Source organism: Natrix helvetica, assembly GCF_964273705.1.
Source record: "Natrix helvetica genome assembly, chromosome: 2".
Lineage (NCBI taxonomy): Eukaryota > Metazoa > Chordata > Lepidosauria > Squamata > Natricidae > Natrix > Natrix helvetica.
The window spans coordinates 102,140,478-102,167,299 of record NC_138552.1 but is presented as its reverse complement, the minus strand read 5'-3'; the positions used below and the strand labels follow the sequence as shown (position 1 = coordinate 102,167,299).

The window sequence follows — 26,822 nt, the reverse complement described above, 5'->3', positions numbered from 1 at the left end:
ATGAAAACAGCTGAAGTGAAGTAAGATCTGAAGCAAAAAAGCTCGAATGTGTACATATCAAACGTTTACCCAGGACCCTCCCCCCAGTTACCCCAACCCAATGTCCAATCTGCAACTCCAAAAGATGTTATTTGGAGTGCATCTTCAAGTGGCCTCATTCAGCTGGTATGCAGAGATGGTTGACCTTGACCAAACACGAGCCATCAGCATGTGCAGAAGATGGTGAGAACAAAACTCCCTTCATGATAACTCCTCCAGCACCTAGCAATTCTCCCCCAAATACCATGAGTCCCCACCCTCCACGTTACTATGGCAATCGATAGCAAGCAAGCAAAGTAGAGGCTGACAGTGAGTTTGCACTGAGTATTCACCAGAGAAAATAAACATAAAAATCTTTAAAATAAAAATGTTATGCTTTGTTTCTAACTAAACGCGTTGTCTGTTCTTGCTGACTGAAGGTAAAGTCTTTTGTATGCTTTTTTCCCCCCTAACTTCTTTTAATTTCCCCCCTTTTAATCAAGAGTTTAATGGAGAGATTCCCATTCCTCATTCAGCAAAAACTTCCTTCCCTTTTCTACCTGAGTTTTCCAAACTTCCTCTCTCTAAAAAGTCTGCACTTATATATTACTCAGGGCATCAAATTATCACTTGTGCAGATGAGGATTGGAAGGATGTCTATTAGGGATAGACCTAACCACTTTTTCAGGGACCATTTGAAATTAGAACACTTTTGAAAAAGACCTATGAGCAGTTCTCAAAGCTGCAGTTGTCACAGTTACATGATCACCATTTGCGAATTTCATAACCAGAATTTCATAACCAGATTCCAACAAGCAAAGTCAGTGGGGAAGCTGGCAGAAAATTGCAAGTTGCTGTCATAGGATGTTGCGCTGAACAACCATGGGTGATTTTCTTAACAAGTTGCATACATTATTTACTTAATGACTATGTTGCTTAGCAGTTGCCAGTCCCAATTGCAGTTGGTAAGTAAAAACTACCTGTGCCTTAATTTCTTCCGGCTGGTAAGAAAACCCCATTTACAAATCTGTTGTATATTGCTAGGATATGTGATATGAGGAACTTTGAGCTATCAAAAGTGATAACTATATTAAGTAATATATTTTCCTCTTTTGTTTCAGTCCTCCTCTACCACACAGGCGAGCAGATTTGTTTAATCTCAGTAAAGACCAAATAATTAATTTGGCTTATATTTCATCTGTGCCACAAAATGGTATTGAACAAATTCGAATCCATTGGCTGCTGGAACTTATTCAAGCTGAGTAAGTTAAATTCTTTACTCTCTCTCATTTGTAGTTTTTTAGGTTTGTCTAGGTCAAGGGTGTCCATTTCATTGAGGGTCACATTAGGGTTGTGTTTTACCTCAGGGGGCTGGGGTGGGTGTGGCCAGGGTGGACGTGGCCAGCTCGACATCATTGGGGGCACCTGTGGTGGCCTGAATACTCTGCCAGTGAAAACAGGCTCCCAAGTTCTGTTTTCTGCTGTGGTGGCCTCCTGCAATCCTCTGCAAGTGAAAACGGAGTTTGGGATGGCTGCCTGCGGCTCTGTTTTCACCGGAAGAGGCACTGCAGGCCAGTCCTTCACTATTTCCAGGGCAGCTCCATGGGCTAGATCTAAGCACCCCACAGGCCAGATCCAGTCCTTGGGCCTTGAGTTTGACACCCCTGGTCTAGGTGGTCAATTTTTGTTCCTGAATTAAAGAGACAGCTTGGGAACCATTTGCTAGTTTGGACAAAAAACTAGCTTTTAAAAACAAGGATTTATGATACCAGACAATGTTTCTTGAAATATGTGTTTGTAAGAATTCCCAGCACAAGGGATCATTTAGCATATTCTAAAACATAACAACTCATTTTGCACTGGGTCGGGTTGGTTACTACAAGGGCTACCTAGGAAATGCTTTGGATAGCATCTTTGCTTTAAAGGTGATTTTATGGCTGAATAATTAAGGGGTGTCCTTTGCATGTGAAATCCCTTGATTATATATGGGCATGTATTTTCTTGTGGTTATAAAGTCAGAAGTTATCCGAAAGATGTCTACGTAGCCTCTCAGCATATACAGTAGTTAGAAAGAGATACTTCTGTTGTTTCTGAGAAAAAACAGACTGATATGGCTGCTCTGTGGTCACACTCTGGTTTGGCTTTGATGACAAAGCAAGAAATATTGCAAGCCAGACAGGTGAAACATGTTAATGAACATAGGAATCCATCATTCTTGTCTAACCTTCCAATTTCCAATCTCAGAAGGTGGGTGAGCAAGGTTTGTACGTGGAGAAATGTGAGTGATGTGAGATGATTACCAGCAAAATGCTAGATGCATTCAAGTAAAGTTCAAAGAGCCCACTAATGAGGATAGTTTTATTTGGATTTTTGTACTGAGTAGCACAAGGGAGTTGGACTCAGTGGTCCATGTGGCTTCTTTGATTGTATTTGATTCTGTATGGTACTTTGAATTGTTCCTGCTTCAATGGAAAGTTCAGTTGTAGGAGCTTAAATGTGCTCACTAGTATAAGATTGTCTGTCTGTCTATCTATCATCTCTCTCTATCTATCTCTATCTATCTATCTATCTATCTATCTATCTATCTATCTATCTATATCTATCTATCACCTATCTATATCATCTATCTATCTATCTATCTATCTATCATCATCTATCTATCTATCATCTATCTATCATCTATCTATCTATCTATCTATCTATCTATCTTTATCTATCTATCACCTATCTATCATCTATCTATCTATCATCATCTATCTATCTATCTATCTATCTATCATCTATCTATCATCTATCTATCTATCTATCTATCTATCTATCTATCTATCTATCTATCTTTATCTATCTATCACCTATCTATCATCTATCTATCTATCATCATCTATCTATCTATCATCTATCTATCATCTATCTATCTATCTATATCTATCTATATCTATCTATCTATATCTATCTATCTATCTATCTCTATCTATCTATCTATATCTATCTATCTATCTATCTATCTATATCTATCTATCTATATCTCTATCTATCTATCTATCTATCTATCTATCTATATCTATCTATATCTATCTATATCTATCTAGCTATCTATCACTATCATCTATCTATCATCTATCTATCTATCTATCTATCTATCTATCTATCTATCTATCATCTATCTATCATCTATCTATCTATCTGCCAGATTTGTGAACACTGACAGTTTTCAGTAGAATTTCTATATACTTGTTTCAAGAAGTAGTGAAGAACTATGTGGTCTGCACTGTCTTCTGATGGGCCCTGAATCAACTGTTTTCTTCAAAAAATAACAATAATTTTTTAAAAATTAAACATTCCATTTTGTGGATCTCACTTAAAGAAGCAGCTGTCTTCTAGTTCAGAGATTTTTCAGACAGTGAGTTAAAATTGCAAGAATGCATATCAGAAATGTAATTTGAGGTATGTGTGTTATCAACCCCTGAAGAAACAATAGAAAAGGTTTCCTTAAATGTACGTGATATGCGCAGTGTTTTTCGGAGGAGATACCAATTCATCTATTACAGTGGATACTTTCAACTTACTTTCCACTTTGTTGGCTGTCAGTTGAAGCCCCTTTGAAGATGGAGGACTATTTTTTTATATATATAAATCAGTTGGGGATATCCATTGGGGAGAATAGAAATACTGGACAGAAAGTTTGTGGTGTGTGATTCAGTGATTTCCCTTTTGAACTATTGAAGGGTATTGCATATGATGTATTTTGTAAAAGTACACAAAGGACATTAGTAAATACTTTGTAATGAATTATATGAAGAAGAAAATTGAGACCAATAAATAAAGCACAGTGGACAAAATATAGGAAAGAGGAACTTTACAACTGTATGGAAGGAGAAGTGTATAGTTAGTTTCTTCTGATCAGAGATTAATTTCTACGAAGTGGTCCTGGAGGTGAAATCATACAGTCTGGTTTTTTCTTTTATTACTCCTTAATTCTAGGTTGTTTCTCTCCTTGATTACTTTCAATCCACTGCTGCTTGTGCTGCCTTCAGGGGCTTTGGAACTCCCTTAGATATTGGAATATTGCTATCATGTCTTCTCCTAGCTCCCCAAAATAAAGTCCAGGTAGTTCTTGACTTACAACCATTTGTTCAGTGACTATTCAAAGTTATAATAGGATTGAAAAGGGTGACTTGTAATCGTTTTTCACACTTATAACCATTTCAGCATCCCCATGATCATGTGATCAAAATTCAGACACTTGGCAATGGACTCCTATTTATGACTTTTGCCGTGTCCTGGAGTCATGTGATCATCTTTGGCGACCTTCTGGCAATTCATTTAACAACTATGTTACTAACTTAACAACCGCAGTGGTTCATTTAACAACTGTGTCAAGAAAGGTCATAAAATGTAGCAAAATTCACTTAACAACTTACCTCACTTAGCAACATAAAATTTGGGCTCAATTGTGTTAGTAAATCAAGGACTACCTGTAATTATGGTTTAGAAAAATACATTTATGTTTTCTCTGTTATTGACTAAATTGCCCTAGATAGCAAGGCTATTTCTACTACAGTGAAAGGTATCAATTTTGTCTTTGATCACAAAATGCCATGAGCTGTTTCTGGTTGATAAGATACACATTTAAAATATTGTTTTAGGAGAAGATGCTCTGCAGTTTAGCAAGCAAAGAACCTCCGACATAAGTAAGTGAAGCTATTGTGATTCTGCGATTTGTCCTTTATGGACAGAACTTCTAATGTTTCTTGCTTTTATTTTAAATACCATTAAGATAAATCAAGAAATAGAGTCTTCATTCATCCAACGCGGGATGAAACCTTAAAAGGAAACTTTGAAAAACAAAAGAAGTACAGGACTTCATGAAAGAAATACCTAATCTTCATTAAAGAAGACATAAGTGAACAGCATATCTTGAGCAGACATATTGCTAAATAATGGCTTAGTATTACAAAAATGAGTTGCAGCAAGTTAACAAATTATGGTGGGAAACAACACTTTGAACCTTATTTGTTTACAGAAACACTTGACATAAGTCACATTTCCTTGAGATTGAACATAATGGCAAACATTCCTTTTTTTCAACGCTGAGGATAGAAGCTTTTGGTCTCCTTCCTTTAAATGAAGAACAGAACACAAGAACTCATGGCAGGAGTCAAAACACTATCCAATGACCAGAGTTAGAACAAAACTGATTTTGTATATAGTTAAACTGAACAATAGACTAACTTTATTTGATTAAGATTTCATTTGGGGGTTACAGTACTTAGCTAAAGGCTTTGGGGATGTGTTCCATGTTACCAAAGGGGACTCAAGGAAGCACTCAGGTCCAAGCATGTTGAAACCACAATCTGTCTATGATGAACACAAAATCTCCAAACTGCCAATTACTGGATTAAACCACAGAGTCATCCGTTGCAATTTCCCTCTCTCTTACAAACTGGACAGCACTAGATATACTATGAAACAGCAATTTGTGCATGTCTTTGTCTGCACCCTTAAAATAGCCTCCTTTTTCCAGGGAAGATATCACTGAAGGATTACAGCAAGCCAAATGTATGCTGATCTCCAGCTCCCGATAATCTTTGAATGTTTCTTTTAATGCACTCACCCCAGCTGTGTCCAAAAATGGAATAGAAGAGCAGTCGATGATGATTGCATGAAAGTCACCATCTTCTGGAACCAAGCATGGTGACATTTCTTTCTCTCCTAATTTATTATCCAGATGTTGTTGCCCTTTCCTCCTGGACTTTTTCCTTTTGGCAACTTCAAGTGCAGGATTCAGCCCTGTCCTGTTGTGGAGGCACTTTAGGAAGAAGTCCTTGTTTGCATAATAAAGTGGTGCTTCAAAACGGAAAATTTTGATCTTCGGAACTGGGAGAAGGTCTTTATACTCTTCGTCATCTTCATAGAAGACACTGTTCCCGATTTGCCCTAACAAGGCGGCATGTGGGCACTGGGTGCGGCCGATAATGCTGAAGACTGAGAAAATAGCTCCCACCAACAACCCCATTTCTGTGCTGATCAGAGCAGATGAGAGCATGGTGACACACCAAACCAAGGCATCTATTTTGTCCAGGCGGTAGCGTTGAGGAATATCTTTGAATTTTCTAAGGGCTCCTCTTAGACTCACTATTATGATGCAAGCCAAAACACATTTCTGTAGGTTGTAGAAGAGGGGAGCGAAGAATAGCAGCACAAGCAACACAACCACAGCACTCACAACGCTGGATACCTGGGTCTGGCACCCAGTGGACGTTTTGACCAGGGTCTTAGCTAGAGCTGCGCTGGTAGCGAAGCAGTGGAAGAAAGCTGGAACGATATTACAGAAGCCAATGGCAAACATTTCCTGATTGGCCTTGACAGTATAGGCATACTTCTTGGCAAACATTTCGGAGAGCGAAACGGTGAAAGCAAAGCCAACGATGGCGAGTGGGAGAGCATCGACAGCAACTCTTTGCATAAGGTGGAAGCTGGGCACTTTAGGTGGTATAAATCCAGTCGGAATTTCACCCGATACACTGGATGCATACACTTCTTTCAGTTTCCCATAATGGGACACCAGGGTGGCAATCACAATTACCACCAGTTCTGTGGGGAAAGGGATCCTGAGCTTGTGTTTGTACTTATCTCCCAGTTCCTTCGCAGTGACCAGTACGGCAATGCAGATAGCGCTGGTGATCACATCGCATAGATTTGCTTGAGAAATGTTCTGAAAAACGTTGGCCCAAGTGGTAATCAAGAGCCCATATCCCTGGGCGCGTGGGATTTTTATTCCAATGAGGTATTTAACTTGAGCTGTTAAAATAGTTAACGAAGCACCAGTGGCAAATCCATCCAGCACCGGTTCAGAAAGATACACGGATACAAACCCAAGGTGAAAAATTCCCATCAGGACCTGCAAGAAAAACCAGATCAGGTTAACCCTGCTTGGGATATTTAGCTGGAAGATGTTTCTACCAGAGGTGGTATTCAGCAGGTTCTGACCAGTTCTGGAGAACTGGTAGCGGAAATTTTGAGTCATTCGGAGAACTGGTAAATACCACCTCTGACTAGCCCCACCCCCATTTATTCTCTGCCTCCCGAGTCCCAGCTGATTGGGAGGGAATGGGGATTTTGCAGTAAACTTCCCCTGGAGTGGGGAGGGAATGGAGATTTTACAGTATCCTTCCCCTGCCACACCTATGCCACGCCCACCAAGTCAGGCCCACAGAACCGGTAGTAAAAATTTTTGAATCCCATCACTGGGTTCTACCTTTGAGGCATTTTAGAATGTCTTATTTTTCCCCAATTTATCTCGGACCAAAGAAGAACACAATTTTACAAAAAAATAATAGCAAAAATAATAGAATTATCCAGACAATTATTAGTACAATAAGAGTATGCAAACGCAGAAGTGTTTTATCTGTGCATCACACTGTAGGAAGTTAAAACCCATCCCTCTGCTAGAAAACTGAAATATCCTGGGAAATATTAAGAAGGCAGAATATTATATTTCCGAAGATGTGAAAAGGGAGAAGCATGTTTTTGAAGACAAAGTAGCTCTCTTCAGTTTCCTGCCCCCCCCCACTTTGTCAATGAGCCATTAAAGCCTGAGCTAGTCTACTCTACATAACAAAGATAGGATTAGCAACGAAGTGAGCGGGGCTGGTAATGGCAAGAGCGGAATATGGAAAGGGGAGATAGATGGATTGGAACTCAACCCCTGACTTCAAAGCACAGAAGAAGAAAAAAGAGAAAAATTGATGGAGATAAGGAGAGAAATCTTGACAGAAGCACTAGCGATAACCAAAGATAAGCTGATGGAAAGAACAGATGTTGGATTTCAAGCTTTTATGAGATACGAAAGGAATAACATGTTGCCAAGAGAAGTTTATACAAGATTTATTAAGAAAGTAACTAGAACATTAATGCTACAAATGGCAAGAGATATAAGACCGTACTATTACTGGAAAGATACAATGAAAACGTATAATAAAAAATTAAGCTAAGTTTAGTTTACTAGTAGTATGTATAAAATGAAGCAACAATAGCTATAGTTAAATAATGATTAATAATGATAACAATACATATAGATATATTAGTTTGATAATATGAAATTTTATATAAACTACACATGGAGATTATGAGAGGAGGTTTAAAAGCTTTATCTAGAATATTTTATAAAGATATATTGTGATTGGATGATTTTAGGAAGATTTAATGGAATGTTATCATATAATCCTATTCTAGATTTTGAATATTATATATAAAAGGACATAAAAACAATTATAGTCAAATTAAGGTCGAGATATAATAATTGTGATATACATGAATATAGGTGAATTTAAAATATGTGATTTGATATGAAAAGCAGGTGGTGACTATGGAAGAGATGCATGGAAATACTGTAACCAACTGACACACTTTCTACAATTTGTAATGGAAGATGGGTTTTTTAATTTTTATTTTTATGTTTGTCCTTGTTCAAAAACAAATAAAAATTGTTTTTTTTTAAAAAGAGAGGATTAACCTTCTACAGAAACTTATATCAGCCAGCAAGGCAACCAAACTTGGACTCAAAGCACAGTCTACAGAGTTGCCCCTGCATGGCTCTATGGGAGTCTGACAACCAATCAGAATACAAGATCAAGATCAAACGGCAGAGAAGGCATAAAACTAGGGACTTTCAGCATCTCGCTCTGTTTTCTTCTTCACCCAACATCTTGAAGCATGTGGTCCCACTTTTCTGTTCAGGAGCTCAAACCATGTGGTCCTGTCCACCATTATTATACCATCTTTCCAAGCAGTCTCCATGTTTCCAGTGTCTTTTTCCCACTTGGAACTAAACCCAGAAGGACATTTCTGCCAACAACACATTTGACATTTTTAAAGTAAGCCCACTCCCCAAATATCTGTCTTTACTCTTTTGGTAAATTATGTAAGTAGTTATTACAGTGTCTAACCCTTTTTTATCCCATGTTTCTTCAGCTCCTGTAGTCTCTTTATGACTTGGCTTGATGTGTCACTGGAAAACAGTTTGTATGTATGAAATTACACAGAACTGTCCCTAAGTCCAGTTGTAGGATATTTTGCTAAGATCACATTTAGAAAACCTCAGAGTTTGCCCTTGAGGGGCAAAGTGAGAAATGTGCAACCCTATTTCTCAATGTGAAACCTAGCTTTCAGAAGGTCACTAACAAATAGCCTAAAAAAGATTAGTCTATTTGCAAAATAAGAGATAAGTGTTTTCCCATTCAAAAGAGAGAGACTTTTAAGAATGATTTCAAACAGTGCACGTAGGAGAAAGAGGTACAAGAAATTCAGTTTTGATTTCACTACAAATAGGTCTACATTTGATATGGTATTGTTTCATATTACCCTGATTCCCTTTTTTCTGCTTTAAAAAAAATCTTAGTTATCAGAAATTCCTTTATCTTTGAGTGCCTTCTTATCTGTTTCTAGCCTAGCAGCTGGGAGAAGCTTTACATTTCCAAGTGAGGGTTTTAGATAAGTAAAATAATAAGGGAAACAGCCTATATACTTTTTCTCCTTAAGTTTTAAATTTTTTATTTAAATACATTGCATTTATTTCTTTAAAGGATAACTTAATATTCCCCAGGTGTCAGACTCAGATAAGATAAAAACAGACAGACAAAATAATTGCATGACAATAACATAAAGCAGATAAAGCAGCAAATTCTTTTTTAAAAAATTGTGCTTTCTCATGGTCAAGTTCCTAAGGTGTTTCTTTGTTTTGTGATGTGGAGTTAGTCTATTAATTGGATGTTTTAGGTTGGGTTGTTGTTACATATATAAACCAGTCAGAGTTGTTGAGGGATTTGATGGCTGAGAATTGAATTACATAAATAAGTGAAACAAATTGTCCAAGTAATTTAATTTGAATCGTCACAGAAAGATCTGCCAAGCCTTCTTTTAAAATTCCTTTAATTACAAGCATTCACTCTGTTACTCTGTTTATTTACTATTTATTTGTCTCACCGGGCTTATAACTATCTTTTTAAATGTATTAAAAGTTATACAAAACCAGTGGTGGGATTCAGCCAGTTCGCACCACTTTGGGAAAACCGGTTGTTAACTTTCTGAGCAGTTTGATGAACTGGTTGTTGGAAGAAATCATTAGGGTAGAGAACTGGTTGTTAAATTATTTGAATCCCACCACTGTTCAAAATCCATTAAAAACTACCATAAACTAAAAAAGAGTAAAGATAGAGCAATAGAAAAAAAAGAAAGAAAGCAAAAATGCAGAAAGAAAGAATAACACAAAATAGAAAGAAGCTCCCCTAATTTTCTTTGCAGCAAATAAAAGAGATATCAAATTATCTTAACTTACTTCTGTTTGATATTTGATTGCTTTTAATTGTTCTTATGGGGGTTCCCCTTGCTTCTGTGGGGAGGTCCCCCCTCCCCAGAATAAAATACTCTACAGAATATTAAAAGAGGCAGAATAAAATATTTCCCCCAAAGGAAAAGAGGAGAAAAATCTGCTATAAGAAAACAGCCTCAAGCAGTAGCCTGAAGAGGTTAGGCTTTGTATCCATTCATAAAGCTATGCCACTCTACTCATAAATAAAGGGCAAGTCAACAGTTCTGAATAAGCAGCACAATAGGCAAGGATCCGAAACTGACAGGATTAGCTCAGACAAAGGAAACACCTAGGATTTGCATTTCCCCTTTTGCCTGTAGAGCCAGTCATGACCCCATAGGAATCTGGCAACATCCATTAAAATATTAAAGGGAAGGAACAGGCCTGTCAATCACAAAGCCCCCCAAATTATACAAAAGTCCATCCACTCTCAACCCCAATTTGTCGGCCACTCGAGAAACATGCTGTTGTCACTTGTTTCTGGCTACCAAATAAATAGAGACCTCCTTTCCAACTTCAGCCTGCTTCCAATTCATTTCTCCTGCATCTTTCTCCCATCTTGGAATAAGAACCGGAACAGATTTTACTTCTAAATAAGAAATATTTGCCTCTTAAGATGGACCACACTTTTAAGTTTACATTTGCAAATCTATATGGGTTGAGCAATGGTAGGGAAAGACTATACCTGATAAACTCCAGCCATGAAGGTCAGTGCTGTAGCTACTCCAATAGCATAGCATTCTTTCCCACATTCATTGTTTGTCATCCCAAGGGTAAAATTGTAGACCGTGAAGTTCAAATGGGCCTGGTCACCAACGCCTTGTGGGTCATCATTCAGGTTGAATCCTGCCAGCAGCAATTCTCGATCCACAACCTGTCCAACCATTAAGCTTAATAAACTGAAAATGCCCACAGACACGTGTCTGGAGGTGCCCATGAGAAAATAAATGATGTTGGCAAAAAACGAGGTGTAAAGGCTATAAATTGGCTTCAAGCCAGCCAACAGAGAATAGGCGATTGCTTGAGGAACTAAAATGATCCCAATGATCAATCCCGACATAACATCTCCCCAGATGTATTCTTTGCAGTTGTATTTGGGAAGCCATCGTAACACAGGGAAGAAATCCAGAATGGCCTTTTTCGTTGTTTTTATGCTGCAGGAACATTTTTTTCTTAGCAGGTTTTTGATAACTGCTATTTTGCTCACTTTTTCGGGAATCTTTCTTTCCATGTAAAACTGGAGAAGAGATCCATTTTCTGCTGTGACTGTTTCCATTTCTTGTTTCATTCTGGACCAGCTTTAATCAGTTCCTGTGATTTAAAAATATTACTGCTTGAAAATCATTAAAGACACTTGCAACTTTCTTATTAATGGGACTTAAGCAAACCAATGCATTATTTGAATATTCATTATTATTTTTATTCAACAGGTTTCCTAATCAAACTGATTCTGCGTCAGTCGAACCAACTTTAAAATATTAAGTTTACTATAATAGAAATAGCAAGAAAAAATATATTTTGTTTTATTATGCTGGTCATAAATACATATTACATTATCTGATTTAAAAAACCATTATGCACAATAGAAACTCAGACAAGAAACTACTTGCACAGCTTTGAAGCAATATAGGCAGTCCTCAAACTGGGACTGGACCACAATTGGGACTGGGACTTCTGCTATTAAGTGAGGCAGCTGTTAAGTGAATCACATGGTTGTTAAGCACATCACAATTCCTCCATTTCTTTTTGGAAGCCACCTGGAAAGGCCACAAATGGTGATTTTTGTTGATGATTGCCAGTCTTATTATAAAAAAGTAATACTCAGTGAAAGACAGGATGTATATCTGCTAAGAGACAATAAATTGCTTAGTGACCAGTTGCTTAATGACAGGTTGAAGTTACACGGAGCCTGAAAAAGTATCTACAACCCATCCTTAAAGCTGTGACTGCAACAACCTCTTCTATAGTCACATGCTCTCAATTTGGGCACTTGGCAACTGGCTCACAGTATGGGCATGGATTGTGAAGCAGCTAATTAAAAATCTCATTGCATCCACCAGAAGATTAGTGCGCCAAATAACTAGTTTTTAGGTCAACCTTTAATATGCACATCTCCATACAGGGATAATATTTATTCCAGATATTTTTGTTCAGCCTTATCATACCCCCAGGGTATTTATAATCCTGTATTAAAATCAGAATGGAAGCACAGATGGGGGGGAAAAAAAACTATTGGGATGGTTTTGTAAGCTCCCAAGAAGACAATCAATCAGCTGCTCTTAATATTCCCCAGGTTTAAGTGAGCTGAACACCGATAGTTGAGGAAAATGGGAAGTAAGAGCATTTTGCAGTAAACAGTGCCATAACTGATAACATTAACTCTTAGCTGATAAAGATCAAATGATAAAATAATAGCATGCATGGAACTCCTCTTCCACTTTGAAAGAACCATGAAACCACATCCTTAATGGCAAGTTTATTGAAATTTAAGGCTGGATTAAATTATGATAAAGATTGCTTACACCAGTGGTTCTCAACTTTTTCTTCTTTTGTGGTCATGGACCATGTCCATGGACATCTAAGATTTAACTCAAGAGTCTTCGTGGACCTCCCCCGTGACAACAACCCCCCTCCCCCGGTGGACCACAGGTTGAGACCTCTGGCTTATACTATAAACAGTACATATTTATAAATTAACAGAAATGCTATGCAAGTCTTCTAACTTTGTATGGCCCACCATAAAGAGAGAGTATCTAAAATTCTTGCTGGGCAAAAATGGAGGAAAGTCTTTATTGAACAGAAAACTACAGCAATTGTCCTGAGAAAATATCACTTATTTTTAAGGATTCTCTTGAAGTTTATTTAAAGAGAACTGAGCTGCACACCCTGTAAAATACCAAATGTAAATAACCATAGGTGTATAAATTCTTATACTGAGTTAAAAAAAACTTACTTCTTCTGATTAAAAAACAACAATTCCTTGTTCTAATGAATCTGCTGATGCATTTGCAGGTTCCTTCATCTGTGAAATGGGGGGAGGAGGGGGGAAGCTTTATTCTTACTTGTCTTGTTCTGCAGTGTAGGTATGATAATGATGAGCCCTCTTGAATCTCACTGCCTTTCTGGTCAACTGCATCGGAGCAAGTCAGCACTAAAGACTGTAGAAGATATCTTTTAATACATGTAGGCGGTAACGCAAACAAGCAATAGTCAGAGCTAGGTAAAGATTGAAGAGCATGAACGAAGGATTACAAAGTGCAGTCTGAAGCTTCCTCATGATCCATCTTGACTTTTTTCCAAATCTTCTAAATTGTTCAGTATTTAATGGTAAATATTAAACAAGCAATACCCCTTTAGACTGTGTAATAATTGATCCAGTCCCCTTCACCCCCAATAGTTTTTTAACTGGAAGAAGTTAATTGAAGAGAAAACCCAGTAATTTGGTTCTTTTTTAAAAAAAAAAAACCACTTGTGCTTATTTTTAATATGATGCACATAGGTGGCTTAATTTATTGGAGAATCAGCAAAAAAAATTCTGAAGTATTTAGATTGCAAGGATTAAATTCGTTTTAGCATCAATAATTGAAGCAAGGTTACCTTCTAAGATACAGCTTCAGTTATTTTAAATAGAAAATTCAAAAATCCATAATAGTAATATACACTATATTGCCAAAAGTATTTGCTCACCCTTCCACATAATCGGAAGCAGTTGTGAGCGAATACTTTTGGCAATATAGTGTATGTTACTTATGTATTTTGTGTTTTTACAGTTTGTAGTATTCTATTTATGTAGTTTTATATTTTAACATTGTAAGCCAGGGTTGTCAAACTGGATTTCATTGAGGGCTGCATCAGGGTTGTGTTTGACCTTGGGGGACTGGGATGGGCGTGGCCAGCTCAAGGTCACTCGTGTTGGGGGCGCTGTGGTGGCCCAACTGTTCTGCCAGAGAACTCAACCTCCCAAGCTCCATTTCCAGCTGTTTCCAGCAAAGGACTGGCATGCAGATCTAAGCACCCCACAGGCCAGATCCAGTCCCCGGGCCTTGAGTTTGACACGCCTGCTATAAGTCATCCAGTGTTACCCTCCGGTAAGATGGGCGGCTGATAAATTTGATAAATAATAAAAATATTAGTCCAATCCAGAGCTCGCAAGATAACATGTTATGCCTTTAACGTGCCACAGAATTCTACTTGATAAGTAAAGGTTGATAGGATAAAATTCTACTTGATAGGTTTGCCTGATGATAGAACATGTAAGAAAATTGCAGAAATTTAAACTACGTAGCATAGATAATAATTTCAGGCAGCAATCAGAACTAATGATGTCAGGGGATGTGTAATTACATTGATGTGAGGATATCTGATACTTTTCTTAATGCCGGAGTCAGTCAAACATTGGGGTTAATCAGCCTTATATTTGTCATTTTGATTACTCTCAAAAAATTAAATAAACAGTGAAATATTAGCTGTTTTCAAGCAAATAGTTATGCACATCATTTGAATATATTAGTTATCTAGATTCTTATACCTTATATTTAAATTGGCTAAATATATGTTTGGAAATTTTTGCTTATTTTAATATTACCTTTACTAAATCATCACCGTTTGTGGATGCCATTTTAGTACATAACTAAGAACTAGAATGTGAGTGGATTAATAACTATTTATCCTTTGCAAGGCTGTGTTGTCATATTTACTATCAAGTTACCAGCAAGTATGGGAATTTATGTGAGTTGTAACTGTATTCCTCTGAAGGGCACCAGTTTGGGGGAAGCACTTGTTAATTGTCAGACTTGGCAAATAACAGATTTAGTTGGGTGAGAATTCCTACTGGTAAAGTAAGATTCTTTAAAATTTAGTATTGTACTGTTTTATAGTCATGTTTTAATTTAAAGAGCTTTGTAAAATTTTGTACACAAAATGGTAGTACTAAGATGAGACAAGCTGAAATGGAAAGATATTGTGAAAGCCACAGCAATGGAAATATATATTAGGTAAGACAAAAATGACAATATCTTGGTCTATTGGAATAATTGAAGGAAAACAAAGTTACACACTGATTAGATACAGTAATAAATATTTATATACGTTCTGTTAATGTTTTGCCTTATCACTGCAGATAAGGTAAAAACCCAACTAAACACCTCTGCTATTTAAATAAATGTTTAATGTACTACTTAACAGCTAGAGTTCTAGATAGATATAGCTGAACCTTTTACATTTCCTAGTTGATGTTTCTTGTGTATAATCATCTTGTGAAAGTATGCAAATCATGACTTCTACAATGGTTAATAACCTCTTTACTACCAGTGATCATAGAAAGTGTTTGTATTTTGTATTTTCTTCTGTGGAATGTATTGGATCTGTGCACATGTGTCTCATATTACATCTACGTGTCTGTGTGCTCTGTTCTGAGTCACATGACCAGGAGGAAGGGGAGAAGGCTTAGAACAGAACAGTCGAGAACCTTCTGATTTGATGCCCAAACATTTCTCTTATAGCCGTGTTGGCGAACCTATGGCATGCGTGCCAGCCCTCTCTGCGGACACACGAGCTGTTGCTCCGGCTCCACACTGCATGCATGCATACACCTCCAGCCAGCCAGCTGATTTTCAGGTCTCTGCCACACATGCACAGGGCCGGGGTGCATGCGGGAGATGTGCGCGCATGCAGGGGGCAGTGGTGTGGGGCACATGTGTGGGGTCACACGTGCATGCGCAGGGTGGTGCATTCATGCACCGGGGTGTGTGTGTCACATGGGCATTGCATTATGGGTGCACACACATGATTACAAAAAAGTTAGCCATCACTCTCCTATAGGGATAAATCCTGGTATGTTTTTTTCTCCAGTTCCTGACCAGGTCCATTCCATTTTCAAATTCTTTTGCTGATTTACATATTAGCTCGGAAAATATGGGTGTATAAACTTCAGACTGAGAACTACCGTAATTTTTGGAGTATAAGACGCACCAAGATTTTGAAGAAGCAAATTTTTTAAAAGTTTTTCTACTCTGCAGACCTCCCAAAAATGGGCCATTTTTCGCAAAAAGTGGGCCGGTTTTTGGCCCCCAGAAAGGGCATGCATAGCCTTTAGGAGGCTTATAGAGTGCTCCTAGGGGCTGGTGGGGCAAAAACGAGCAAAAAAATGCCCTTTTTTCACTCATCTTAGCCTTCCCCAGCCCCCAGGAGCACTCTGGAAGCCTCCCAAAGGCTATGCACGGCCATTTTTGCAAAGGGGGAGGGGTTTTGGGAGGCAAAAAAAAATGCTGTATTCAGTGTTTAAGACGCGCCCAGATTTTCACTCTCTTTTTTGAGGGAAAAAGGTGAGTCTTATACTTATATTCTTCCAAAGGTGCATTAGGATTATAGCTTCCAGTGACTTCCACTGCCATGGCCAATAAGAGAATGCAAGTTCCACTCTAGAACATAAAGGTGGCATCAATTTAGAGAGAACTGCTTGCTAGAAGGCAGTTCTGGGTTCAAATTTAGGCCAGGTCTTCCATAGAACAAGCAAGTTGCTTGAGGCAGAGATGGAGTTTATTAGACAGCCTGATGCCAAGGAACAGCAATTGAAGATTGCAGCAGAATTACAGCTGTCAAGTGATTACTTTTATACTTTTTCCTTGTTCCTCTCAGAAACAAAGCCTGCCCACTAGGCAGTCTTCGACTTACAACACCATTCAAAGTTAGAATGGCACTGAAAAATGTGACTTATGAGTGTTTTTCACACTTACGATGGCTGCAGCATCACCCTGGTATCGTGATCAAAATTCAGACCTGCTTGGCAACTTATTCATATTTATGATGGTTGCAGTGTCCTGGAGTCACGTGATCCCCTTTTTGCAACCTTCTGACAAGCCAAGTTGGTGGAAAAGCCAGATTCACTTAACAACCAGCTTACTAACCCAACAACTGCAGTAATTCACTTAACAACTGTGGCAAGAAAGGTCATAAAATGGGGCAAAAACTCTCTCAACAACTGCCTTGCTTAGCCACAGAAATGTTGGGCTCAACTGGGGTTTTAAGTCGAGGACTACCTATATTGGAAACTATAGTTAGCTGCATGGCCAAAAGTAGGTGCTAGGTATTTAGGCTCCCTGTTGAGCTTGTGGTATTTCTGTGTTCATTTACCATATCAGCTGGCTTCCTGCTTAAGTAGTATTGCAGTTGGAGGTTACAATCACACAGAGGAAGGGATTTTTTTCGTTTATCCTGAAAGGAATGCTTACGTGAATGGGCTACCACCTTTGGCCAGTCTCCGCCTCTTAGTCAAGTTTGTTATCTTTTGTTTTAGTGTAATGTCTCACCTTTTGCCCCCGAAATAACTGAAAATGTGAGGAAGGAGGGAAGATTGAATGGCAGGGCAGGTTTGACTTCCTTCCTACATGCCAATAGTACATTCCTTTGCTCTAATCTCAGAATAACAGAGTTGGAAGGAACTTTAGACATCTTCTAGTCCAACCCCTGCTCAAGCAGGATACCCTACACCACTTCAGACAAATGGTTGTCCAATCTCTTCTTTAAAATGTCCATTGTTGGAGCATTTACAACTTCTGGAGATGGTTGTTCCACTGATTAATCGTTCTAACTGTCAGGAAAATTCTCCTTAGTTCTAGGTTGCTTCTCTCCTTGATTACTTTCCATCCATTGCTTCTTGATCTGCCCTCAGGTGCTTTAGAGAATAGCTTGACTCCCTCTTGACCTGCTCTCAGGTGCTTTGGAGAATAGCTTGACTCCCTCTTGACCTGCTCTCAGGTGCTTTGGAGAATAGCTTGACTCCCTCTTCTTTGTGGCAGCCCCTGAGATATTGGAACACTGCTTTCATGTCACTCCTAGTCCTTTTTCTCAAGCAAAAGCATTATCGCTTTGACTTTCAAGAGCCACCTACAGTTCTCATGGTTAAACTCTCATAGATAATAACTTGCTAGCTGTTAAGGAGTCTGTTATCCAACAGCATATCTCTTGCTACTTCCTATATACTGCGTTTCCTCCCAGATAACGTGATCAAAGTCATAAATTCCCAGTTATCAGCTGTAAGCACCAATTATCCTCTGTAAGCCTGTATAGCTGCTTCTTCAGGGCACAGAAATTCATTGTGCCTCTCCTGGCCCTTTGCTAAGGAAAGAGCACTTAAGAGGTGTCTTGCCAAGTAATCTCAAACACTGGAGCCCTCAAAGAAGTTATGAAAAATGTAATCAGAGTGTGGCGTTGATAGAGTGGACCATGCTATCAGTCATCTGCATATGAGATGAAAAGGATAGGAAGACCACTTGGATGATCTCAAGCTGGCACCAGAATTCCAGAATGTGATCAAGGAGGAGGATGACGGAAGGTCACTTGGGAAGCCTAGAACATCTCAAGATACCCTCTATGGATCCATAGAGGGAGATCAGTTTGAATGTTTTAAATATTAGAATGTCCACTACAAGCAAAATAAATTTGTGAGTCTATACCTGGAGATGTTTTTTCTTGTAGTAAACAGATCCACCTTACCCTCTGCTCTATCTATAGCAGCAAAATTAGGAACTTAAAACATGCCACTTATAAGACATTCTTGGAGGTTGAGGATCAATCTCTTTCAGTGTTGCCTAACCAGAAAAAAAGAACAATTCTGCTAGGAATAAAACAACCCTATGAAGCACTTTTGGCAAGATTCAATCTGTGGATTGCTGTTTCTTGGCTATGTTATGTAAACTGTGCCAAATAGTTTGTTCTGCCATGGCTAATGTAAATTGTAGCTATATAAAACCCAGATTCTGCCATTTTTCCACTGCTACTGCAGAATCTTACTAAATAAAGGAGGCATGGGATGGGCTTAATTTGCTTTACAAATAGGGCTATGTGAGACAAGAAATGTAAACCTGCAGCAACACAAATAATTGTTTACATTAAAAAGGGGCAACACGCATCGCATCCTAAATAATTAAAATCCCGCTTTCACAGTCCAAATTCTTCAACTCATCTTAATGTCATATCAAGCAATTTCTCATAACTTACATTTTGCAAAAGGTAGTCAGAAATTACGGTTTGGGTGAAACTGCAATGGAATCTTTTATAACAAGAAAGCCATTTTTGAAAAAAATAATAATCAAAAAATCTACTTTGCCTTTTCCATTTCCATGATAGAAAATGCATCTATTCATAGGAATGGTTCCTTTCATTACCATAAAAATCTTTTGTAGCAAAATATCCAAAACTACTTCTGGCTGTAGTTTTTGAGTCAGTTTGTTGCTTAATGACTTTATATTGCTTTATCCCTTAAAAAGTTACTCTTATGTACCATATGACCTCTTGTTGCTGGAATTTAGAACTTTGGTGCCACTTCCAACATTGTATTGCACCCAAATAACATTTAACCTGACAATGGTTAGTTTTTAATTTGTGAAACCATTATTTCATCATTGATTTTTAACCAAGAATAGGGTTGAGTCACTGGTTCAGACTTTAATAAAGTAATAATATAATACCTTACTAACTAAGAACAAAATAATGTTGTTTTTCCACTGTAGGCTAATCATTAAAGATTAAATCCTGCACTTTTTTCTCCCTACCTAGGGACTTTCTTTCCTTAGACCAATGGATATAATTGTGCAAAGAAAATTTTAACACTCTCATTTCTGGTGGAAGTTGGCTGCCTAATACCTGTTGTATTATAACTGAATAGCATAAGCATTCAGTCCAGACATTTGAGTATTCATTCCCATACTAAGAAGAAGTATTTTAAAAAGCAGAGCTATCGAATACTTATTTGTATTTCATATTTAAAGCAGAATTTACTAGGTTTGTTTATGTGTTATCTTTATAGAGTGCCATATTCAAAGTGACTCACTGTGGTTTATAGTCCAGTAAGAAAGAGAAATGCAATCAAACTGTAATTAACGCATTAGCAAAAACAACAAAAGTAATCATCAAAAGATAACTCTGCTGCCACGTCTCAGCTTTCATAGCCTAAGGTTGAATTCAGAAAGGTATCAACAAAACGACAGCATGGATCTATTCATTTCAAGCTTGTTTACTGATTAAAACCCTTTTTGAGACAGTTCTGTTTTGCTTCGGTTCTGCGGCTGTTGTTTTTCCTCCCTAGAATGCCAGAATGAATAATACTCAGTGACAGTAAAAATACTGAAGGTTAATTTAGAAACATACCTCCATCAGGCAAGCAGCTGTAAGGCTCTTGATTTTCATGTCTCTTCTTTTCCCTCCCTCTCGCTCTGTCCCCGTTGCCGAGGAAAGCATGGAGAATTAGCTAGCCGAGCTAGGCTGGCTGAGCAATAGGAAATGGCAGGCTGCATCTTTTTGATCAGATAGAAAGCTCTCTTTGTCCACTCTCAGTTCTGAGTCCTTATGCAATTCATAGGCATTTTGCAGAGCCCGTTTGCAGAATTATTTTGGCTTTCAGTGCTGAGAAACCCGTTGGAGGGATTTTGTTGGAGGAAGGAGAAAGAACAGCCAAGATACACAGAGCTTCCTTCTACTCCTCCTCCAGCATCCTCCACAAATGAAATGTGGAGGTCAGGCTCGCTATTCCTAAACATTGCTGAACAGTTAGAAGTTATATCCTTAGGGACTGGCTTTTGAAGTGTCTCCTGCTCCTTTTGCTTTCAAATTAAATATCAGACTTTATGTTGGAGTGGGATTGGATTAGAATTCTAGGCTGTTTAGGATAGTAATACGGTTGGAGCAAAAAAATATCTCTGTACTGTTTTGCTTCTTACTCATCAGACTTCTTCCTCTTCCACCTTTTCCAAAACCTGAGACTTGATTTTACCTAAGGCACCTTCTGATTCCACAAAAGATTAAGCAGGAATGACAGAAAGCATAGAGTAAAATCAGAGGAGTGATTTTGAAGAATCAAAGTTTAGCCTACCAGCATCTGGAATTTATGTTTTTCAGTACACAGTACAAAGTTTTCTAATTAGACTGATAAAAGCTGGCTGGAAACATTAAAGTCTTGCTATTGCTTACTGTAATAATGTTTGAGGGGGCTTGCACATTCAGCCATCAGCCAGCTTCAAGTTGGTTGGACTGTTTATCTTTCTTTATGGAACTGTCCTTGGTCCTGGAGAGCTTGGCCCAACCAAATACAAGATAAAAGTCTCCTTAGAAGCTCAAGACTACCACCACCTCCTCCTCCTCCTCCTCCCATGTATAGATCACTGTTATATAACTTGGAGGTTTCTTTAATATTACAAAGGAATTGTCATCTGTCCAGAACAGCTTGAGTTCTATTATAAACGAGCTGTGTCATGTGTGAACCAGTTCCATATGTATATTTCAAATATACTGTATGATGATAATTTAATCTGATCCAAACTTAGATTCTGTTAATCATGATTAACTCACTACCAATTTCAGTGGTTTATTTCAATCATGATTGAGTGAGGGTCTAGCTCATTACTGCTCACATATCTAGAGAACAATGTGTCTTTAGCCACATCCATATACGGATTTTAAATATTTGGTTGGTTATTTTTTGGGATAAAGATGGTAATGACAATTTTTTCACAGTATATTACCTGTGTTACTATGTAGTCTGATAGTATGTTTTAACATTTCTGCAATATAGTACATTTACTTTGTCGTCTGCATGTCACAGAGATGAATTCAACTGATACAAATTGCAATATTTGTTTAGATATAAGATGTTTAATGCTGTTTAACACAGCACATGGCTGGCATTCAGTTAACCAAGCTAAACTATCTATTATCTATCTATTATAAAGATGTATTATAAAGATGTATTATTCTATGTTAAAACATAGAATAAGAACCAAATAGATTTGCTTAATGGAGTAACCAAAAGTGATTCCAGCATACAAGTCATCAAAGGTTGAATACTTTCATGAAATCTAGGCTTCTGTATAATTCCAAAACCTTTTTGTTTTTCTTAAATAAGAAAAAAAAACCTTACATCCTTATATCATAAAAGGCAATTCAGTAATGAGGGTTTTTTTTATAGAAAGCAAACAATTTCAGAAGTTACATTTCCAAAATAATATATGTATGTGTATGTACATAGAGTAACTCCTCATTCTCCGATGTGTTGACGTGAGAATCCAAATTGACTCTGCTTTCTTCCTTTTAGAGACTGAATCTAAATGGTAGGAAAAAAGTTAAGAGATTCAGATCAGGTTAAATTTCCAAAATAATATATGCATGTGTGTGCACATATGGTAACTTCTCATTTTGTTTGCAGTCAGCATGTCGAAAGCTCTCTCTCTCAGCCTTCTGCGTGCTTGCTTCAAATTCTAGAGTTATAATTGAATATCTTTGGATGCACCAAGTTAAAGAAGGCTAATATATGGTTTTTTAAAAAAAATTCTCCAGTTCATCGTTTTCTGCTGAAATCAATTCAGCTGGCTGATGTATTTATATGGAACATTCTTCTGGTATATACAGTAGTATAAACTCTATTGTAAATTAGTTTGCTGCTCCTTTATCTTATTGATGAAAAGTTTGTGAAATTATACTTGGGGGGGGGGGATAACTTTCAGTTCAAGCAGCTGTCAAAAGCCTGCAATTTTTTTTTCAGGGTGATAAATGGGACAGTTCATTACAATTTCACAAACCTGGATAATTTTATGCATCTTCTTTGGGAAAACAAGCTACATCCTGGTAAATATAAAACCGGCCAATTCTTAGCTCTGTTTTACAATGTTTAAGTGAAGGTATTTTGAGTTATGTGAAATCATTTGCTTATCTTGACGACTACAAAAATTTAACAAGCAAATGTTGCAATTCAAGAAGTTAAACTTCCACCATATCTGATGGATATTTTTACATTTCCTTAAGGACAAAGGGCAGTTGGAAGTTACACAGCCTTTGCAAATAATGTTAGCATTAAAGTGCTTATACTTCACACAGCTGAATAATTATTGTTTTATATCTGATCCCAGGAAAATCCATAGCTAGCACTAGATAGACATATACTGTAATGAGTACCTTATCTAATGCCAGTAGATATGTGGGCATTTCATATTTAGCCAATGTTGTCAGAGACAGAGACTCTGCAACTATCTGTTGTTATTAAAAGAAAAATGCAATGCTCTTGTTATTATACCGTTGTTTTTGGAGATCAGTATGGGATTCATCTAATCTTTCAATGGATGTAGAATTCTATTCTTAGATTACTGAATGAATAAAAAACTCTAGCCTCATTTTAGCTGAACATAATACAGTCCTTCATATCAGTCCATTAGTCTATCTATAATTAGACTATTTGTTGGCTTATAACTTTGACAGTTTCCCTGATTTTTTTTTTACATACACATGCATACTTATATGTGTTTGTGAATGAAATTGTAATCTTATAAAGCAATTTCAATTTTAAAACAATTTATGGCTCATTGTTATTTCTAAAAATGCCTGGACTAAACCTGACTTAGGTGATTATGATGCTATCTTATAAGGCCACCAAGCCAAAGAGATTCAAGGTGGTTTATAATTAAATACCCAGTAAAACAATTAATTAGTGGAAGAAAATGATATTTTGGAGAAATACATACAAATCAGTTTCAGCCTTTTCTCACCATTTCTCACTTAGCCTATGGCCTGTTTGAAAAGCAGCCTAATCCTTCAGAAGGAAGGAAGGAAGGAAGGAAGGAAGGAAGGAAGGAAGGAAGGAAGGAAGGAAGGAAAAGAGAGAAAGAACGAAAGAGAGAGAGAGAGAGAGAAAGGGAAAGAAAAAAGAAAGAAAGAAGGATGAATCGGGGACACTGGAACATTTATTGTGGAGGGAGAGACTATTTAGCAGTCTGGTTATGTTATCGCTTTGTGAATGGGCAACACACATCCCCTTGTGAGAATGCCCTTCTGTTCTCAAAATTCCACACATGCCCATCAGCCAATAAAGGTGCAGAGCTCTTTCTTAAAGCCTAATTTTGTCAATTCCAAGTGTCAGCTATTCTTCTCAGTTCTTCTTAGCACCTCTACCAAAGTCCCTTTACTTAAAGTGAAAAAAAGGTAAAGAAGATGACTTCTTTAGCTATAGCTATTAAAAGAAAAATTCATTAGGCTGAGTTCACACAGCAGGCTAAACCAAAAAGAAACAAACCGTATTGTAGGTTAACAAGTTATATGAACTTGCCGGCAAAGAATGTACTTCGTTGCAGAGCGAGGAAATTGTTGCAATTTGTGCCTTCCTTAAAGCAAGTTAGAGATCTAGTTTTCAGTTTTCAGTGGGAAAATAAAACCGATATCTGGACCACACAACTTCAGTATGGAGTTTATTTAAAATGAAGTGAGGGGGGGGGGGGTTGAGTAGGAATTGATACTATCATAAGAGTCTCCACTTGCAATCTGAGTAGTATAGATATAGGTCAGGGGTGTCCAAAGTTGGCAACTTTAAGACTTGTGGACTTCAACTCCCAGAATTCCCCAGCCAGCTCTGCAGAGCTGGCTGGGGAATTCTGGGAGTTGAAGTCCACAAGTCTTAAAGTTGCCAACTTTGGACACCCCTGATATAGGTAGTGCTCAACTTAACGACCAAATTGGGAATAGAATTTCCATTGCTAAGCAAGGTGTTTGTTAAGCCGTCCCTAATTTTATGACTTTTTTGCCATGGTTGTTAAACAAATCCAGCTTCTCTCATTGACTGAGTTGGTTGGAAGCCAGCTGGCAAATGTCAATCATAAGACCTCTGGATGCTGCAACTATTGTAAAATGCATGCCGGTTACCAAGCCTCCAAATTTTGATCACATAACTGTGGGGATGCTGCAATGGTGGTAAAGGTGAGGTCTACTCATAAATCACTTTTTTCAATGCCATTGTAACTTTCAACAGTCACTAAACAAATGGTTGTAAGTCGAGGACTATCTGTATAGCCCAGAGACCCAGGCTGTGCAATGATGGAGAATTATATTTGAGATAAAGGAATGCTTGAGCAGACACGCCCGCTTAACCTCCCAAGTAGAATTTTACGAAAAGATTTCTCAAGTTGTTTTGAACCTCAGTTTCTCAGTGGCATTTTAAGAACGCACATCAAGAGGAAATTAGTGTGCACTGATTAATATAATAGGGCAAGTTCTTGATAAATTCTCAGTTGAGCCATGAACACTAAGTACACCTTAACCAGGGGTGGGTACCTGCCAGTTCTAATCTCTTCTATAGAAGAGGTTCCACAAATCTACAGTGCCATTTAGAACTGGTTCCAGCTCCCTCCCCCCACCCATCCGCACAGTATCAAGATGAAGAGCGAGAGGAGGAATTCTGGAAGTTAAAGCTGTCAAGTTTGAACACCCCTGGGGTTTTTTTTCTAAAGGGTTAGGGGTGCAAGGGTCTTGTAACTTGACAACCTTAAGACTTGCATGCTTCAAATGTCAGAGTTTCTGAGCCAACATTTTGGTTGCTAAGCAAGAGCATTGTTAAGTGAATTTCACCACATTTTACAAGTTGGCCATGCCCACCCAATCACATGGCCGGCAAGCCACTTCCACCCAGTCACATGGCCAGCAAGCCACTCCCACAAAGCAGGCCACACCTACAGAAGAGGTTCTAAAAAAATTTGAAACCCACCACTGATCTTAACCCATTGTTCCAACTCTCTAATAAGAGGGTGATAGAAGTAGAATGTATTCATCCCATAGAACGTATATAAAGATTTGGAGAACGTGTGGAAAGCCACAAAAAAAGTGCTGTATAAAAGACCAAATATTGTATTACTGTAAATCAATACTTAAAGTATATTCTCACTGGCCTGCCTTGTTCACCTGAACATCAATAATTAAACTGATAGTGTTTGAATTATTGATAAGTGCACATGGTTATAATTATGGTTTGAAAACTGAAGTGCTTCCTTCAAATGTATCCAGTAGAGGATTTGCATTTTTAAGAATTTAATTGACTTATTTTTCTGTTGTTATCATAAATTATTTGCTTTCCTGCTTTACGCACACTCTAAATTGAATTGTTTCTCTGATTCCTTGGATATTAACTTTAGTTCACAAGTGAGGACTAAAGTAGACTTATACTGAAAAATTCAAAACTGCTATCAACACTTGATTGATTGAATTATCTTGCCTTTGTTTTTATCTTAAATGAAGGTTTTGAATTGATGGGAAGTCCTTCAGGATACTTCACTGACTTTGATGATAAAAAGCAAGTGGTAGAGTGGAAGAACCTGATTGTACAATTGGCCCAAAGATATATAGGTGAGTTAACCAAACTCAGTGTTGGTACAAACATTTCAGAACAGAACAGAACTAAACTAAACTTTATTGTCACTTTAAATGGATCTACCACAGGGATATATCAGCTTTTGGGCTGAGGATCACACTACACCTTTGAGAGCTATACTGAGGAACATGTTATACATATTTGAATTCTATATTAATTCAATACAATTCATATGGTTATTTCCTTTACTTTTACATTACACATTACAATTCAGCAACAGATCCATGAAGGGCTACAGCAATTATGTGCATGTCTTTGGGA

The 26,822-nt window shown here is 37.7% G+C and overlaps 2 protein-coding genes across 4 annotated transcripts in view; one reads left to right on the top strand and one right to left on the bottom strand.

The window, feature by feature from the left end:
* Positions 1-26,822, top strand: part of IDUA (alpha-L-iduronidase) — a 64,008-nt gene that overhangs the window by 2,338 nt on the left and 34,848 nt on the right. The window contains exons 2-4 of one of the 2 annotated variants that reach the window (XM_081940693.1): positions 1,140-1,280; positions 22,920-23,002; positions 26,429-26,536. In XM_081940693.1, coding sequence (XP_081796819.1) covers positions 1,140-1,280; positions 22,920-23,002; positions 26,429-26,536 — 332 coding nt within the window. The remainder of the gene's footprint in view (positions 1-1,139; positions 1,281-22,919; positions 23,003-26,428; positions 26,537-26,822) is intronic. The other variant, XM_081940694.1, reaches the window with a different exon arrangement.
* SLC26A1 (solute carrier family 26 member 1) lies at positions 3,898-20,782 on the bottom strand. 2 transcript variants are annotated; one of them, XM_081944767.1, is made up of 3 exons: positions 20,534-20,782; positions 11,073-11,698; positions 3,898-6,919 (listed from the first exon to the last, which is right to left on the bottom strand). In XM_081944767.1, the coding sequence occupies exons 2-3, from the start codon at positions 11,673-11,675 to the stop codon at positions 5,417-5,419; spliced, it is 2,106 nt and encodes a 701-aa protein (XP_081800893.1). In that variant the 5' UTR covers positions 11,676-11,698; positions 20,534-20,782; the 3' UTR covers positions 3,898-5,416. The 2 variants fall into 2 exon arrangements, with proteins under 2 accessions (XP_081800893.1, XP_081800892.1); XM_081944766.1 differs by lacking the exon at positions 20,534-20,782 and adding an exon at positions 13,450-13,900.